At 39.9% G+C, this 20,480-nt stretch overlaps 1 protein-coding gene across 1 annotated transcript; it reads left to right on the top strand.

Moving 5' to 3' along the window:
- The first annotated feature begins 6,399 nt into the window (after positions 1-6,399).
- On the top strand, positions 6,400-9,819 carry LOC135467056 (uncharacterized). Its single transcript, XM_064744817.1, has one exon. It carries the CDS (start codon positions 6,400-6,402, stop codon positions 9,817-9,819), a length of 3,420 nt encoding a protein of 1,139 aa, XP_064600887.1.
- The last annotated feature ends 10,661 nt before the right edge of the window (positions 9,820-20,480 follow it).

Genomic DNA, 20,480 nt, shown 5'->3' on the forward strand with positions numbered 1-20,480 from the left:
TCGTGGGGTCCATCACCAGAGCAGCTTGTGTGATATCTGATAGGTCAGGTCTTTCACACTTGACTACATCGCCGTTCTCTTGACCATAACTCGGCGGACATCTGACCACAGCGAACAATGTACTGTGCTTTGGAAACGGTTGTGAACAAGACACAAAGCTGGATAGGTCCGGACTGTCTGAAATCTCCGAGGGTTCGAAGTACTTGTCCAGGCAGCAATCGCCATACGAGAAACAACGTTCATCACAGTAACATTTCTTACACTCTGTACACTTCCAAGTCCCGTAGCTACCCAGCGAAGAGTTACACAATCTTGTCCTCCCACAGGAATAATCTACCTTACCTATAAGATACTCGGGAAAAGGATCTCTAGAAAAGTCACTGAAATCTACCCTCGCCTCGGAGACTCCTTCCGTAAACAAAACTGCGTACAACAACACAACGATCTGGATTTTAATGTAGACGACTGGGTAACTGATGAAACTGACTGGCAGAGCTTTAGCGCTGGACTTTCCTCGATGCTGTCCATTAGACGTCCGCGTCCCTGGCCGGTACATTGTTCTGAAAAGTATCTGTCTTACGAGAGCGATCACCGAGAATGCAGCACTGTTGTAACGGCCCCTCTTTTGGCTATTATATACTATTTAGTCCTAACCTATACTGCCTGTACGTTGACTCTGTGGGTGAGTACAACCACACAGGCACACACTTGCATACGTGTGCCGCTGGTTTTTACCGTACCCGTCTCTGTTAAATAAGCTTTGACATGAGCTCATTCAGAAAAAACTTGGCAAGAGGCGTTTAACTTCAAATCGCGACAACCCAGTCTCAATTAATGTAAGATCAGGTTTGTCACAATGGCAATAGAAGAGAGGTGTAAATACCGGCTGAACCAATGGGGTGCCCGCCTTGTTCCTTGAACCAGGAAAACATCTACGTACGAACAAACGTAATAATTTTTTGTTTTGCTTATTCGCTAATGGCATCGTCGGATCCAGAATGATGTGAGGCGTATTTGGCATCTCACACTCGCTTACTGTCGTCACTGCAGACACACCTTTCCGACGATGAGGGATGCTTACCGATAACCTTTAGGACATATAAAAAAATCTGCAGACAGATAGCTCTTTATCTTAAGGCTCTGTTAAATATTGACCAAAGCATGCAACATGCGAACAATTTACAGATTTCGCCCATGCAGGATAAAAACGTTTTGTTCAAAAGATAGTAAATCTCTCATCACTAAAGTGGGGTATTAATATATTATTAAAGCCTTAAGTGTTGAAGCACACTTGATAAAGAACCCGTATCACTCAAATAATGCGGAACGCACTTTGAATAATTAATGAAAAGAACTAAAGGGTGCTTATTTATATCTTTAAAATCACATAAACTATATATTTAACCTTTGCATAAATAAATAAATAATGTTCAGAGGGCATTTCATTTAACGGCTAGTAATTCTTTAAACTGCACATCTTGTGTGTGTTTTTCTTTTCTTTTTCTTTTGCGTTCACTAGCATTTGTTTTATATCTACAACCGTAAAATCTGCCATTTGTATACCAGTGGGTCAATTTCCGCCAGTCGTTAAAGGTGGAGGATCGGACTTTTTTCGCTTAAAGTTTGGCTTAAATGTTTTTCAGTTTAAAAAAAGCTCCTCAACGGCTAAATATAATAAGGAATAAGAGTACCTCACATTTCATGGTACAGAACACCATGTATACGCTTATGAGGATAGCGCTTATGTACGAAATTGGTAAATAACAATTATACGTGTCAAGATTTCTCTTCTTACAACAACAGGTATTAACTATATTCCAACTGTTTAATCAAGGAATAAAATCCCCTGTGGGATATTGATTTCCACCATTAGGGTATTTGACCTTTGTCTCCGAAGTGAAAATATCTTTACCATCTCTACACCTTCAATTACACTGGAAATCCTGAACTATTTGAAGCTGGAGGTAAATTATCCATGTTTTAATAAGCGCACTATGCACACAATGCACTAATCCACACGAGGCAGCGTCACAGAAACCTTGAGGTCACATACAATGTCAAGAGAAATAATAACATATCCAACATCACACTTATCATGGTTTCCGCTGACGTCACTTAAAACGTTAGGTAGGGGTGTAAGGGAAGTTTAAAGTCAACAGAGACAGTGGCTGCATAACTGCAACAAAGAGAAAACGGCAGAACAATTGCGATAGCAAATCGGGTGTTTATAATTGTTACATTCGGTGAATAATGATCAAAAGTTCAAAAATACATACTAGTATTTTAAATAAAGTCATTTTCTTTTGGCAGATGAAATGTACATGTACTTTGAGCGATAGTGACTTCTTTTGCAATCTTCATTTGTTCTTCATTAGTTTCGTAGAATGCTTTGACTCATACTTGGTCGATCTTTCAGATTTCCAATGGGCTTCTGAGGCGGCTAATAGATTACAGTGTTTCCAACTATACAGCCTATTCCATTCCATTAGACGCCTATCCTGCTGTAAACGATATAATGGCGACAAGGTTTTATAATTTATAATATGAGAGTAAATCCTTAAAATGATGTCTGATATAAAAACAAGTCTTCAACAAAACTTAGCATTTTAAGACGAATTCACAAAAACTTTATCGCTATTTTAAACATAGTGTTAAAATCTATCTTCTCCTTGTTAATTGTACAAGGCTGATTGCATAAGGGTGACACATGTTACACGCCAGGCCACTCGAGGAATCTTTTATATTTATTCATTCATTCATCAATCAATTCCCCACCTTCCAACACCACATTTTCCTGCCACTATTGCCCTGGTTTGATTAATTCATTTATTTTTACCATATTTTGCAGACTAATGATGTTTTTATTGGGTTTAGTTACATTGAAGTTGATTAACCTGGACAAAATACATACATCCTCTTTCTATGATGATAACTGTCAAGCATCCAACTTCTTATGTAACTGTTGTATAAGACATCTCTGACTATCTAAATCACACTTCTGGCCGTCGACGAGTAAAACAATATCCGGCATGTCTAATATTCGATGAGTAAAATCGAGTACATTTTCCACAACACTTTTTGTTTAAACTTTGAAAGGCCCTAGTATAAAGCAAGAAAAGGTATAAAAATATCTGAGTTACGCTTTTATTGCAATAAAGTTCATATCTCAGCTTTACCATAATTCTGTATTCGTGTAAAGGATAACAACTGCAGAATTGAAGTTGTCTTATTTACTCTATAAAAACTTAATAAAAATGTGCACCTTCCAATACCTGTACACGTTTCTCTGTCAGTGAGTGTCTAATATAAAATGTGCAGTTGAAATGTTTTGGATTGGTTTATCTTTACGTTGTATAATGTTCGTAGGCTTGCTCTCCATCATTTTTACAACATGAATACACTGTAATGAAGAGGTAAACAACTTACAAAAGTGCAAGCCATAAAATTAAGAATATTAAATTTTAGTTGAGTCCACTTATTAAAATAAGCTTTTGAAACTGTATTACAAGTCATACTTGATAACACATACAAATCTCACAGTCATACCTGATAATGCATTTAAATACATGGTTTGTTTAACTCATAGTCAAATGTGATAACGCATGAAAAGACATGGCTGTTTACCTCATAGTTATATATTTCATTATACATGAGCGCAAATACATGAGGACTGGCCCCGCTAGCACAGTTGGTAGCGCGTCCGCTTAGGGAGCAATAGATCCAGGGTCAATCCTGGGTCGAGTCACACCTAAGACTTTAAAAGAGGAAGTTGTAACTTGGCGTTCAGAATGAAGGGGATACTCGGGTAGGCGGCTTACTTGCCTCCGATAAGCAGACTAGTTACAAGAGCGATGGAAGGAAATCCGTCCTGCACCAAGGGAGCACATTACATGCACTCTAAGGATTCTTTCGTCGTCATATGACTGGCAAATTGTTGAGTACGACGTTAAACTCCGAGCACTCACTCACTCAAATACATGATGTGCTATGCTCACAATCTTCAAAGAAACTAGTCTTTTGGAACAGCGCTTCGAATTCAAGTTGTTCCATGTGCAACAGCTTAGTCTTATGTTGTAGAAGGCGGCTGTTTGTTGGAATCTATGCGTTGAAACAGACATTCGTATGCCAGCCGTCAACCAATAAGGACGTTCCATTTCAATAATCGCAAGGCCAATTCCCAAAACGGCGTATAACACAAACCAACAAAGAAAGTACGCAAAATACCAAAATAGGACATAATCATACAAAGATAAGCAGTCAACAATTTTCACTGATGTTGAAAAGATGCAAGGTATGCTCTACGCGACTACGTGAAATCAGTATTCAATGTACCATGCTAGAATCTTATTTGAATTAGGTTACAATCGGATTGGGGCCTCCGTGGCTCAGTCGGTTAGCGCTCTAGCGCAGCGTAATGACCCAGGAGTTTCTCACCAATGCGGTCGCTGTGAGTTGAAGTCCAGCACATGCTGGCTTCCTCTCCGGCCGGACGTGGGAAGGTCTGCAGCAACCTGCGGATGGTCGTGGGTTTCCCCCGGGCTCTCCACCATAATGCTGGTCGCCGTCGTATAAGTGAAATATTCTTGAGTACGGCGTAAAACACCAATCAAATAAATAAATAAATAAATTACCATCGGATTGTCTGAAATGTATTTCTATCCAAAAGGATCTACCACGCCAACCGATGTTCAGTTAGCAGGGCATGTTGACCTGGAGGTGGAAACTGCAGCTGTACACGAACTGTACACGAACTATACAATGAGCTAAAGTTGACCATCAACTGTCTCTAAAAAGATCGTACGCCGGTCATTGATCATCAAAGTGCATGGAATCAGATGTACCTTGTCTGAGGTGTTAGTCTGAAACAGGAAGGACGTCTATTTACCTTCTCGATTCAAACTATTTAAAAGTTCTATTCTCGTTAGAACCGATGGTTTTACCGGTAGTTTTTGACGTCTTTAAAACTTCGAAGACTTAAGGATTCAGTGTATACCAAACTTGTTGGTGTTATGAAGGAAAGTGAAATTTTCTGTTAGACGACATAAACAGGTGCGCTACGCTCAACGTACTAAGTATATAGTTCGGCTAAATGGGTAAAGATTGCAATGGTTGTTATACATTTAGCTGTGTAAATTGTCACTGTAAAACTATTTTAACAATTTAACAAAAGAGTGCAATACAAAGAGCAGAGTGTAAAGTCAATCGAACATTTGAACACTTTTACGTCAGATAATGGGAGATAACTCGATCAGCCACATAGTATGTATTCAATGCTGATTGAGCTAAACGCAGTGTACCTTTATGTCCATTAATAGAACAGTAACACATACTTTTATTATTCTATAGCCATTGCAATAAGAATCTAGATTGGTAACAATGCATATAATGAGAAGTTACCAATGAATAATTACTGATGTACGAACTATGAACGAATTTTTTTGTTTTGCATTTCCTTGATGCGCATACAGCAAATTCAAACTCAGGTACAACATAATGATATGAAGTAGGATAACAAACACTGATAGTGACTGTAGTAAAGAGGATAATTGCGTTACAGATTCAGACACAGATATTTGGATTTATTCATTTATTTATTTCGTTGATACAACTGTGACAGATATGAGACTGATCGTCAGAAGTCCTGAAAGCTCTAAAATATTCTCCATGTGGCAGAAAAAGTTTCCTAAAACCTGCGTCAATTTCAAACCTTTAAACATTAATCTGATGCCATTTAATCAGTAAGTCACGTCTTTACTTCAAGGTGGTTTACTCATGCAAGAAATTTTTAGTCAAGCAGTGAAAATGTGACCATAACCATCTTTCAAACCTTGTTGGTGTACCTTTATATCATTCCCAGTTTGCCAGGATGATAGGGACCGATTTCAGTCACCCGAAGTCCGTATGAACCGGTATTATGCATGGTGAACAATATTGTCAAATACATTGACTGTAAAACTGGTCTTCTCCCTATCATACCCCCCCCCCAACTCCACCGCCACTCACACACAATCTTTCTCAAAACGACTCAATGACCTCCCCCTAGGATGTCGCAATAGCAAGTCATATGAGTTGACCTGTACGCTGAATGGTTAGTTTATCAAATTACAGTATCTCTGGGTAGGGTAGCCTAGATTCTTTTCAGACTGATAGCCACAGGTACATACATACACAGACACTTCCTGAATGGAGAGCCTGTGTATATACCAGAGCTAATAAGTAAAAGAAGCGCATTTAGCCCGGAAAGGGTGATGTTAAATCCCTGAAAGAATGGATGACCATCAAAGTTTAACGTTGACTGGCTTTGTTTTGCTGCTATGCTTATGTAAACATATATACTGCCACCACCCATGTGCTGTAAATGATCAGTGCTCGTGTGTGACAAAAGGAGACGCCACCGACATGTACTGCGAACTAACAGTGTCATTTCTTGAAATCCACGGCAACTTTACCGCCATTCAGACGCTGACTTTAACTTCAGGACCTGGCGTATTCCAAGCTGGGTCGAACTTCACATTCTTACAAGTTCGCCATCTCGTCATCACCGGTGTGTCCATTGCTGATTTGGACTGTAATATGCTAAAAGGCCTAACGGGTCTAGAATCAGTGACTATACAATATACAAAACTGTCGGCGATACCGAAATGTGCTCTGTTACAGGCCGACAACATCACTTCGCTCAGTCTAAATCATAACTCCGTCCAAAAGCTGCATAGGCGGGCTTTCTCGGATGTTCCAACTGTTAGGCACTTAAACCTGACAGGAAACTGTCTTGTCGGACTTCAGAATGACACTTTGGAAGGAATTCAAAGGCTGGAAGTCTTGGACCTCTCAGATAACTGTATTCCCGGGAAATTTAATTCCGCTGCATTTTCCACTCAACAGAACCTTAAATGGCTAAGCCTTGCAAAAAACAAGATTTCAGCGATACCTGAAGACCTATGGAGATACCTACCACAGCTAGAATTTGTAGATCTGAGCGAAAATGAACTATTTCATTTCGACAGCATGTTGTTTTATCCCCAAAGCACTTTTGTTATCAACTTGTCCAAAAATATGTTACAAAGTCTTCGTAATCTTCGAGTGGAATTCCAACGTCAACACAATGGATTTGCCAATTTGGCTTTATACGTGGATGCTTCTGGAAACAGTCTGACGCAGTTTGACGGAGTGGCTGTTGATGGACCTCAACAATGTGAACTCCATGTGGACATCAAAGCTGACGATAATGAAATTCCTGTGTTTGACTGGGACCCAGTGATTGGAACAGCCTGTGGGGACAACATACAGCTTCATCTTTCCATGGCCCGTAACAAGCTTGCTCAGTTTCCTCCTTGTCATTTGTCCCTTCTACACAGATTCCACTTCCAGCTGCTAAATATGTCCGGTAACTCCATAGAGGGAAAGGTGAACCAATTATGTGGGGCTTCTGAGGTAAAAACGCTTGACTTGTCCAACAACAAGCTTTCTGAAATTGGCAAAATTGTTTCACTAGGTGGAAAATTGGAAAATCTAATGCTGGCAGGAAATAAAATCGCACACATTGGTGAAAATGACTTTGAGGATATCAAATCAAACCTACAGGTAATCAATTTGACAAACAATTCGATCACCTCGATAACAGAGGCTATGAATCACTGTCCAAAGGCAGCCAGTATATATTTGGCACGTAATCCTTTAGACTGTGTGGTAAATAAAACTCATATTGGTGACTACAGTAATCTTTGCGATTTCATGGACACTCTTGACGATGCCAGATGCTTATATCCTCCAAATCTACGAGCTATCCAGGTTCGGTGTGCACTGGGAGAAAATTGCTCATCTGCGGATTTGGGTCGGTGTAGAAACGATTCATATGTAGAAGTTGATTTAAAAGCCCATCCAAACGATCGCGGCTTGAATCTTCATTGGAATTTAATTGGTCCTGGGCAGGAAAATGTAAGTCAATTCTTAATATCGGTGATTCGTCTCAGGGACAATGTCATTGTAACAAATGTATTTGTTCACAGACTTGAGCGGGACCATACTGTCTCAACTTTACATTCCGGTGAACAGTATAAGGTGTGTATCACAGTTTTCGTCAACATCGTGACATCAAAAAGATGTGTGGAAACGATTGGGATTACATCCCCGCCACCTCCGGAGAACATTCAGCTGTGGATAATTGTGGCTATTGTTGTGTTGGGGACAATTATCGTAATCCTTGTGGTTGTATTAAGTGTTTATGCGATGCGTCGATATCGAAATTCTCGACGGAACAGGCATCGGACTTTTCCAAAAGAACTAGACCAGTTTCCGCCAGGAAATGGAACCATGGGCAGCACAAAAAGCAACGACTCACACCACACCGAAGTTGTTTATGCCGGATACACTCAAGGACCCAGCTGCTTGGACCATACACTTCAAACCAAAAGGAAACAAACGATTGGACATAAAAACAATAGCGAGGAAAACTCAACACACCAATACCCAGCTCTTCCCGAGTCGGGCAAGGTAGATAATGAAACTTCGGTTTATGAGGTTCAGACACACGAAGACAAGTCTGCATTATGTGTCCAGCCTGCTGGTATTTGTACTGCCACAGAAGTCGGTGATGCTGCATCTGATGTGGTAAGTCCTTGCTCTGTGTCAAACGATGATATTGTGATGAATACAGTACTTTGTATGGGAAACAGACATGGCTACATTACCCCATCGTTCATACTGGCGCCCTGTACCGATCCACAACATGAACCTAAATTACCGCAACATTTATCAGAAAAGGATTGTGAAATTGACGCCGAAAATCCAAATAGCCCAACGAGTAGCCTCTTTGGGTCGTCCGATGAGACCATGTCGACATTAAAACGATCAAATGATCAACCATTTTGTGCAGACATATCTGACCCACTCCGATCACAGAATCAGGTAGAAAGCCTTCATGACAGAAAGACCCTTCTGAGTGAACAAGAAGCTGTCGCATTTTACTGTCCAGAAAATGATGTGTACGGCATATCAGGTGTTCAAAACAGGAATTCATCACAAACAGCTGGCGATACCTTCCGTTCTCTAGGAGACAATGACAATGCGATATATCTTTGCTCAATGACATTTGCGTATGAGGACATGGCTCTGCATAGTCCTCGTCTCAACAACAAGTCGGTCTACCACAACATGCCTAACTGTAATAGTACAGGCGTTCCTAGCATCCAGGAAGTAATGCCGAAAGGGAACAGAGATTTAGAATGTGTTACAGAAACACATGTGGAGGAGTCGAAAAAAATCTGTCAGGATATATCTGAGATCGGCTCTACTATAGAGCTGTCGGAAATTGACTCTAGTACGAGCTGCCATGTGGATGTGCCGAAGCACAGATGTCATGTTGCTCCTGCTTCTAACCCTAGGGTAGAGGAAACAGGAAACAACTCTGAAGACACCCCTGTTGCTTGCACAGGTTTAAAAGTGCAGAGGAGCAATCGTAGTGTTGAATCTGTTTCCAACCCTTACGTAGAGGAACCAGAAACTATTGGTAACTTTGTGGTTGTTGCCTGCCCTCGAGCAGAACCAGAGAACACTTCTATTGTTCCACCTGTTATTCTAACGAAACAAAAGACTACACTTCAGGAAGAGAAACTGGGAGCCAGCTGTAAGCGTCAGTTTGACACTGGTTGTCGAATAGAAGACCTCAATTGTGATGAATTGTCCGTTGAAAGCACCCATCAAAGCGTGTTACATACTCTTACACATGGATTAAGTTTTCAGAATGATTCATCTGGAGAGTCTTCCGGTTTCGTCAGTGACACTGGATTCATTAATCATGGGCATATACAAAGTGACGCTTAGATTGCTGTCCGGATAGGAAAACTGGTCGTACATTTAAAATTAAAACCGACATTAGAAAAGACTTTGTCGATCGCATTAGCGAGGACCTACGAGATAACAATCATTTACAGTTGGTGTGTGAGGCAGATTCATCTCAGCATTTTGCATCCTTACATATTCATACTCTTGCTCAATTCAACATTTTCATACACTCGCGCAAATCTACATATCCATACACTCGCGTACACTCACATACCCATACATTCGCACACGCCTACATATACATACACTCGCGTACACCCACATATCCATACACTCGCGCACACCCACAAATCCATACACTCGCGTACACCTACATATCCATATACTGGTGGACATCTAAAATATTAATCGCGCACACCTACATACCCATACATTCGCGCACACCCACATATTCATACACTTGCGCACACCCACATATTCATACACTCGCGCACACCCCATATCCATACACTCGCGCACACCTACACATCCATACACTCGCGCACATCTACATATTCATACACTCACGCAAATCTAGATATCCCTACACTCGTGGACGCCCACATATTCATACACTTGCTCACACCTACATACCCATACACTCGCGCACACCTACATATTCATACACTCGCGGAGATCTAAAATATCCATACACTAGCGCACACCTACATATTCATACAGCGGTACACACCTTCATACCAATACACTCGTGCACACCCACATATTCATACACACGGACATACCTACATACCCATACACTTGCGCACAACCACATTTTCATACACTCGCGCACACCTACATATAGATACACTCGCGCACACCCACATATTCATACACTCGCGCACACCCACATACCCATACACTCGCGCACACCCACATATTCATACCTACGGGACAATGGTGTACATCTTTTAAGGACATTTATTTACGAACATTCGCCTTGTAAGGGGATATAAGTGCTTAACAGAATCCTTTGTATCGCGTACACTGTTGATAAACCTATTTCTAACGTCTGAATGCTACACAACTCTGAGTTTTATTATTCATTACCTACGTAAACCGTATATGAACACGTCTTCACTCTTAACTGACTCACTCTTAACTCTTAATGCAAACTGCATTGCATTAAACACACTGGTGTATCTGTCCTTGACAATCGACCTCATTTCACCAAGACGTCTGTGACAGAGGGCAAGCCTGACTGGTCTGATATGTTGTCATAATGAGTTGTTTCATCTTCACTTTAGAGGTGTACGGGTGTGCGGCTTCCAATCGGTCTGTACACTCGATTTTAGCATTCTCTTCAGAACAAATGTTTAACAACATGACAATGGTACAGTCGTGGTTGGAGTGTTGTTTGTATGTCAAGACAAAAAAATGTATAACGGTAACCTGCTTCATGGCATTTGGTAGAGTTGGTGAAAATATATTTCTTCCTGCCAGTATTATATAGAAAGAGTTACAACATTGTCACTATATTCATTGCAATCTTAGAGTTTTATATATTAAGTGAGCAGTGAGCAGCAAAGTAGAAAACTGAATTAATTATGCTCACCTCAGAACGATCTTTTGTGTATTAAACACTACAAAATTCATCAGGAATCAGACTTGATTGATTTTGAAATGTTATATGTTTTGAACATATTACAAGGTGTACACTATTTGTGGCTGAAATTAACAGTCTTTACTGTCACTGTTTCATAAATTGCACTTTTTGACTGCATAAATGACACAAAAATTCTATGAATAATAATTAAATGTGAAGTTCCTTACAGTGATATAGGAGGCCAAGGTTAAAATCGCAATAACAGCGATAGCCGTTAATCGCTCCACAGAACATATAACTGTTAAGCTAACTTCACTTCACTCTCAAAGAACGATAAATTATTTCAAATCAGCGCGTTAAACTATTTACACATAAGTGATGTGTACGTAAGCATAGCGACATTTACCCAACGAAAAGGCTTTTGTTCATATTTATTTATTTGTTTACTTATTTGGTGTTTTACGCCGTACTCAAGAATATATCACTTCTGCGACGGCGGCCAGGAGGAAACGGGCAGAGCCCGGGGTAAACCCACGACCATCCGCAGGTTGCTGGAAGACCTTCCCATTTGCGGCCTCAGAAGAAGCGAGCATGAGCTGGACTTGAACTCACAGCGACTGCATTGACTTCTGGGTCATTGCGTCGCGCTGGAACACATAACCGCCGTAAAAATGTACAAGCGAGGTTTTAACTGAACGCACTCGTTGTATATTATTGCCAGTTGTATTATCTGTCTTTTTTGTTCACATATATGTGTTGAACTTATTCAAGCGTCTTCGTGTTTCTTTATTTGATCTTTTGTAAGGCCTATCGCTGATCCCTGAGAGTTGAGCAAGCTAGTCGTTTCGCATCTTTACTCTCCGATAGTGGTACCCTTACACACCTTATAAACTCCAACATGAATTCGGCCGAGTGTATTCACGCTACCAAGAGTATTCTATAATAAAACCAATACCTTTGTGCCAAATTTGATTTACTGTTGCATCCATCCTCGAAAATTGACTTTTTTTTACCAAAAAGTCAGTTAAATGGATGGCATGACATCGGTTGCAAGTTGTAATGGTCCTTGCTTAGTTATCATAGTACCATGTATAGTTACTCATGGGGACTTTTTAAGGGGAATTACCTGCAAATTTTACATGCTCTGAAACTGAAAATACACCGGTTCAATAATTATATATTTTCTACACACTAAAGACTTGGAAGAGAACCCATGTACCCTAGTGATACATTGTCTCTCTTCAGACCATTAGCTCTTGACAAATGATGTAATAATTTACATCATTTTTAAGGGGAATTACCTGCAAATTTTACATGCTCTGAAACTGAAAATACACCGGTTCAATAATTATATATTTTCTACACACTAAAGACTTGGAAGAGAACCCATGTACCCTAGTGATACATTGTCTCTCTTCAGACCATTAGCTCTTGACAAATGATGTAATAATTTACATCATTTTTAAGGGGAATTACCTGCAAATTTTTCATGCTCTGAAACTGAAAATACACCGGCTCAATAATTATATATTTTCTACACACTAAAGACTTGGAAGAGAACCCATGTACCCTAGTGATACATTGTCTCTCTTCAGACCATTAGCTCTTGACAAATGATGTAATAATTTACAGCACAGAGAATAAAACCAGACTAGAGACGACGGTGCGATATTTAGCAAATGGTCTCATATCTTGTCAATTTACTTCAGTTCTGCTCATGTAAATGGTTTTGAAAAAAGTGTAGTAATGATATTTGCAGTTTATTAGACGTCAGTGAGCTATAAATACTCAAAACGCTATCTTGCCATCTCATTTACCATAGAGTAACGTTAGCACAATGTCCGTGTTCGAAAACACCTTCTGCTGAATCCGTTGCGGCCTAACGTCAGGAAGTTGGTCTAGTACATGGCGAGGTGGTGTGGTTTCCTCTGATATTTGTCCGCTTTCACAGAATAATAACAACACATTGCACAGAAGTCCTATGGTCGTGGGTTTCTCCCTGGCCCGGTTTCCTCCCACCATCATGCTGGCCGCCGTCGTATAAGTTGAATATTCTGGAGTACGGCGTAAAACACCAACCGAATAAAATAAATCGTGTAACCAAGTCATTATTCACCAATCGATGCTGTTGAAGACCTAGCTATAACAGAATGACCATCCACCAGAATTAAGAGAGCATGGTTTTGGAGATCAGTGTGTTTAATATAAATCATTCATTGGCATGTTAGTACCACACAGAATGACAGGGATCATAATTAAGCATTGTTCAGCTATCCTAGTACCACACAGAATGACAGGGATCATAATTAAGCATTGTTCAGCTATCCTAGTACCACACAGAATGACAGGGATCATAATTAAGCATTGTTCAGCCATCCTAGTACCACACAGAATGACAGGGATCATAATTAAGCATTGTTCAGCCATCCTAGTACCACACTGAATGACAGGGATCATAATTAAGCATTGTTCAACTATCCTAGTACCACACTGAAGGACAGGGATCATAATTAAGCATTGTTCAGCTAGTACCACACTGAATGACAGGGATCATAATTAAGCATTGTTCAACTATCCTAGTACCACACTGAATGACAGGGATCATAATTAAGCATTGTTCAGCTATCCTAGTACCACACAGAATGACAGGGATCATAATTAAGCATTGTTCAGCCATCCTAGTACCACACTGAATGACAGGGATCATAATTAAGCATTGTTCAACTATCCTAGTACCACACTGAATGACAGGGATCATAATTAAGCATTGTTCAGCTAGTACCACACTGAATGACAGGGATCATAATTAAGCATTGTTCAACTATCCTAGTACCACACTGAATGACAGGGATCATAATTAAGCATTGTTCAGCTATCCTAGTACCACACAGAATGACAGGGATCATAATTAAGCATTGTTCAACTATCCTAGTACCACACTGAATGACAGGGATAATAATGAAGCATTGTTCATGTATTCACAATATTTTCACTCCTTCATAGTCTAACCAGCACTGACTGAAGCTGTTTCAAGACCCACTTCTCTGATTTGTTGTTGGAACGAATGGTAACAGGGAATCGCCGGAATGGCCTTTTTGGGTTAGTTACAAAATACAGCCGCTTAATAATCAGGCCCCAGGTTTACATCTGGAGGAAATGGCAATCACTTTCTCAGATTGGCTGTTAACAAATTACAATATCTTGTCCCAAAAGCAATGGCGCTATTCAGACAACACAACTGTATTGACTCTTGTTAGGAAGACTTACAAGTAGATATGTGGCGAATAGGTTATCATGAAGTCAGGTGACAAATTAGAATGGACTGTGTAAGAGGCGGTACATCCAAGTAGATACACGCATGTGGTTATTGTGAAGACAAATGACGAGGTGTACATATATATACGTACATATATATATATAGTCTCGGCCTATAATCATATACTTTACATATATCTCACAAAAGGCGTTCCGTAAACGATTGCATAAGTACCTTGGTTCTAAAAGAGGTAAACATTGACATATTCACTGCTATTTACAATATTCCCGAACAAATACATTACGACAAAAGCCTTACCCCCAGCTCTAAGAATATCAGCTTTCATGTACACATCAGTCTTTATTCATCTGTGAAGAATACCCTAGATTCTTGTGACAAATAAGCCACGGCGACTTCTCTAATAACATATAGCAGTCAGGTGGTGAAATCGCTCACACTGTTTATCAGAGCTTTGTAAGAAAGACACGCACTGACAGAATGGATAATCGGCAATGTTTAAGAGTTGCTAGCCTTGGCTTGGTTCTGTTTTTATTCAAGGACATATACTCGAAACGCCCGTGTTCTGTAAGTGATCAATGCTCGTGTGTGACAAACGGAGACGCCACAGACATGTACTGCGAACTAACAACGTCTTTTTTTGAAATCCACGGCAACTTTACCGCCATTCAGACGCTGACTTTAACTTCAGGACCTGGCGTATTCCAAGCTGGGTCGAAGTTCGCATTCTTACAAGTTCGCCATCTCGTCATCACCGGTGTGTCCATTGCTGATTTGGACTGTAATATGCTAAAAGGCCTAACGGGTCTAGAATCAGTGACTATACAATATACAAAACTGTCGGCGATACCGAAATGTACTCTGTTACAGGCCGACAACATCACTTCGCTCAGTCTAAATCATAACTCCATCCAAAAACTGCATAGCCGGGCTTTCTCGGATGTTCCAACTGTTAGGCACTTAAACCTGACAGGAAACTGTCTTGTCAGACTTCAGAATGACACTTTGAAAGGAATTCAAAAGCTGGAAGTCTTGGACCTCTCAGATAACTGTATTCCCGGGAAATTTAATTCCACTGTATTTTCCACTCAACAGAACCTTAAATGGCTAAGCCTTGCAAAAAACAAGATTTCAGCGATACCTGAAGACCTATGGAGATACCTACCACAGCTAGAATTTGTAGATCTGAGCGAAAATGAACTATTTCATTTCGACAGCATGTTATTTTATCCCCAAAGCACTTTTGTTATCAACTTATCCAAAAATATGTTACAAAGTCTTCGTAATCTTCGAGTGGAATTCCAACGTCAACACAATGGATTTGCCAATTTGGCTTTATACGTGGATGCTTCTGGAAACAGTCTGACGCAGTTTGACGGTGTGGGTGTTGATGGACCTCAACAATGTGAACTCCATGTGGACATTAAAGCTGACGATAATGAAATTCCTGTGTTTGACTGGGACCCAGTGATTGGAACAGCCTGTGGGGACAACATACAGCTTCATCTTTCCATGGCCCGTAACAAGTTTGCTCAGTTTCCTCCTTGTCATTTGTCCCTTCTACACAGATTCCATTTCCAGCTGTTAAATATGTCGGGTAACTCCATAGGGGGAAAGGTGAACCAATTATGTGGGGCTTCTGAGGTAAAAACGCTTGACTTGTCCAACAACAAGCTTTCTGAAATTGGCAAAATTGTTTCACTAGGTGGAAAATTGGAAAATCTAATGCTGGCAGGAAATAAAATCGCACACATTGGTGAAAATGACTTCACCAGTGAGGATATCAAATCAAATTTAAAGTTGATCGATTTGAGAAGAAATTTAATAACTTCCATCACCGAGACTCTGAATCACTGTCCGAAGGTAGTGACTATATACTTATCTCATAATCCTTTAGACTGTGAATTAAATGAAACTTACATTGGTGACTACAGTAATCTTTGCGATTTCATGGACACTCTTGACGATGCCAGATGCTTATATCCTCCAAATCTACGAGCTATCCAGGTTCGGTGTGCACTGGGAGAAAATTGCTCATCTGCGGATATGGGTCGGTGTTGGAATGATTCGTATGTAGAAGCTGATTTAAAAGCCCATCCAAACGATCGCGGCTTGAATCTTCATTGGAATTTAATTGGTCCTGGGCAGGAAAATGTAAGTCAATTCCTAATATCGGTGATTCGTCTCAGGGACAATGTCATTGTAACAAATGTATTTGTTCACAGACTTGAGCGGAACCATACTGTCTCAACTTTACATTCCGGTGAACAGTATAAGGTGTGTATCACAGTTTTCGTCAACATCGTGACATCAAAAAGATGTGTGGAAACGATTGGGATTACATCCCCGCCACCTCCGGAGAACATTCAGCAGTGGATAATTGTGACTATTGTTGTGTTGGGGACAATTATCGTAATCCTTGTGGTTGTACTAAGTTTTTATGCGATACACCGCTGTTTAAAATCTCGACAAATGAGTAGGAATCAAACGAATCCAAAAGAACTGGCACTGGTTGCGCCCCGAAATCAAATCACGGACAAAGACTCTGTCTATGAAGACGAACCTCAAGCCCATGTAGCATCTCGAGGATACACTGAAGGACCTAGCTGGCAGACAGTACCACCTCAGCGCTCGTCCCTGGATATTCATGAAAGAGAACAAAACAAAACGGAACAAAATGACACCCTGAAAACAGGAACGAAAACAAATTCGCCGATACCGCGCGCTGCCCACGTTAAACTTGGTGAGGATGATGATGATATTTGTAGAGACCAGTCCTCATTATGTGATCAACCTGCCAGCATTTTTAACGAAGCTGAAACACTCAGTAAAGACTATTCCAAGCGTAGCGGTGATACAGTACCTTGCACGGGAAACAGGCAAGGCTACCTTACTCCAGCTCCCCACCAGAGAACCGCTACAAAGAGCGAGAGTGGCTTAAGAACATGTGAGACCAAGTTACCACAAGGTTTACCAGAGAAGGACTGTGAAGTTAAGGCTGATAATCCAAGTAGTCCAACGAGTGGCTCTTCTGAGCCATCCAGTGAGACCAAATCAACATTAAAAGAATCGTCTAATCAGGGTTTGTATTGTGACATATCTGTCCCATATGCATGCCCAAGTCGTCCTAGGCTTTGTGGCAACAACAAACTGGTCTACCACAATGTGCCAGACTCTAATAGTACATTCGTTGCGAACATTAACGGAGATGTGAAATTTGTTAGGGACACTCCTCTGGAGGAACCGCAGAAAAGCTGTGATGGAATATCTGACAACTGCTCGCAAGAAGAGCTATCCCGAAATAATCACTGATGATATGCACTTTGGTGTTACTTCTGCTGCTGACCCTTCGGTTGATAAACTGGACAACATTTGTAATAATGATGACCAAACTTCTGTTATTGACCTTCGGGAGGAGGAATTGGATATCGGGTGTGACCTTACGACTGGTAGTGACTCTCAGATAAAAGAATCGAAGGGCATTTGTGACAGTGTGTCCGTAAAGGCCACTGATAAAATCGTGCCATGCACATTTCCTAGTAATAATGTAGATAAGCCAGATGCATCGGAAAATACGAAATTATATGCAGGTTGCTCTCAGGAGCTGGAAACAAACGATTACCAACATGCAACCACTTTCAAGCGCGATGATTTTGATCAAAACTGGAAGTTTAACATTGAGAATCCTTCATCTGACGAATCCTCCGGTTTCATCAGTGATTCAGTGGACAAATGTTGCTGTGATCAAACATATGCCTCAAGTGAAGCTTAGGTTGCCATTCGTATGGCGAGGCTGGTTGTAGAGGCAAAAGAAACATTTAAAAACATTTAATAAATAGCTACATTGTGTTAATGCCATTATATTAGAAAATGTATTTCACGAAATTTTCCCCAGTGTTTAACACTAATACGCGCAGTTAAATATTTGAGTTCAAGGGTAGACATTATACGTTTGCATCAGCGCATGACGTCCTTATATGACGTCATTTGGGCTTTATTTTCCCAGTATTGTGGCAGTGCATGCTAACAATTTAAGAAAAGTGTAGGTTTCAGGCCATTGAACTTTATGTTAATAAAATGGTTTATAGAACACGCCTTAAAACTTGAGATATTTCAGTGCAGGCATTTCCACTATAACAAATCAACAAAGAAAATTATGTTCACATCAGATTTTGTAATGTTTTATCATGATTGCATACATTTTAAATTTAAAGCTATCATGTAAAATTTGTAATTTTATTCTGCATGTAAAAATACAAACGAAAGACGCAAAAAATAGAATTCGGTTGTGTACATTGGCAGGTTCACACATCACAACATATCAGAGTACGGTAGCCCTAATATTGGACAAGAGAAACGTTCCACATCTGTCCTTGCAGAAGCTCCCATATTTTCATAACGTACAAACTTTTATTTTTAATATTTTATAACGCACTAACTCTTTACAACAAGTATACAGTGAGTCTGTATAGAATCTTGAAATCGTGAATGTGTAAAGTATGCAAAACCTGAGCACAGTAAATGCAGTACTTTTGAAATACCACCGCTAACATACAGGCCAGCTAAAAAGGCAGGCAAAAGTGCCATTCCCGACGGAAATGTTTACCAATTTTCTGACGTATAGGCCATGTATATATATTATCGTCACAGCTTTTCTTAACATATTAGAGTAGAATTTCTAATCTTCGCGGAGATCTTTGTGACTTGTTCTTCATATATATAGAAAGAGAAGTTGGGGAAAATACAACACTATTAACGATTTCATTTCTCTTGCAACAGATAGAAAATGCGATTTTCTCCAATGTCCGAGCTGCTAAATATGTTCTCCATTTTTAAGACTGAAATTTTGTCAAAATTGTTTTCGAATCAAATTCTAATAACTGTTTGTTCCGCTTGTTTGGTCATGCCGCATTCCCCAGAGGAGATGTGAAATAGATTATGCATCTTTCCCACAAAACGACCATAAGGGAGAAACGGAAGAGTCAAGCTTGTTCGCAAATGTATGTTTAGTTTATATTCAGTTTCTTATATTTAACGCACTGACACAATTTCACTTTTATATTTGTAATTCCTTTTATACACTGCATGTTATACTTTTATGCACTAATACAGCATGCAGTGTATAATCTTCCCATGCATTCCAAATGGGCTTTCTGATTGGAAAGTTTTGAATTCAATAGTATGCAATTTACACAGTCCTGTGGGTATAATATATAAATACAAATTATAGACCGTCTATAACTCCATTTGAATGAGGAAATCTGTGGAATGACGACAGGTTTCCTTCAATAATATATATGTATATTTATGTATGTGTGATAAATGTACGGGACTGAATCAGATAATTTCATACCTTATAATCCCATGATGATGTGTCTTACTTTGTAACTTTACCATGCTAAACATGCATCCCTCTAGAAGGTGAAATTGAAGTATACATCATGATCTTTTAACTAGACTGCATGCTGGCAACAATTTTTAAGACAGTGCCTCTCGCGTCAGTTTCATACTGCAATATTGCGTTCCATTTTGTACAACCTAGCTTTTTACCCACGATACATTTAATACCTGGGATATACATTGCACAGTCTTGTTTTTACCCCTTTTAATATTGTTTTCAAAATCAAATTTGGCAAAACAGCAACCCCAGTCTTCATGTGATTGCATGCATGCATGTGACTTCCCCTATTGAAGCTTTGATTGTTCCCGACTGTGCAGCAAAATAAACATATGGTGCTTGTGTTGGCCAGTTCGAATATCATGTATATATTGTGTAGTTTGGATATTTAAATAAAACATTTTCATACCTGAAATAGATTATCTCCTACGTTACTTTATCTT

This window comes from Liolophura sinensis, chromosome 6, assembly GCF_032854445.1.
Source record: "Liolophura sinensis isolate JHLJ2023 chromosome 6, CUHK_Ljap_v2, whole genome shotgun sequence".
Lineage (NCBI taxonomy): Eukaryota > Metazoa > Mollusca > Polyplacophora > Chitonida > Chitonidae > Liolophura > Liolophura sinensis.

Coding starts and splice junctions, on each gene's coding strand:
- LOC135467056 (XM_064744817.1), top strand. CDS start 6,400: ATGTACTGCGAACTAACAGTGTCATTTCTTGAAATCCACGGCAACTTT.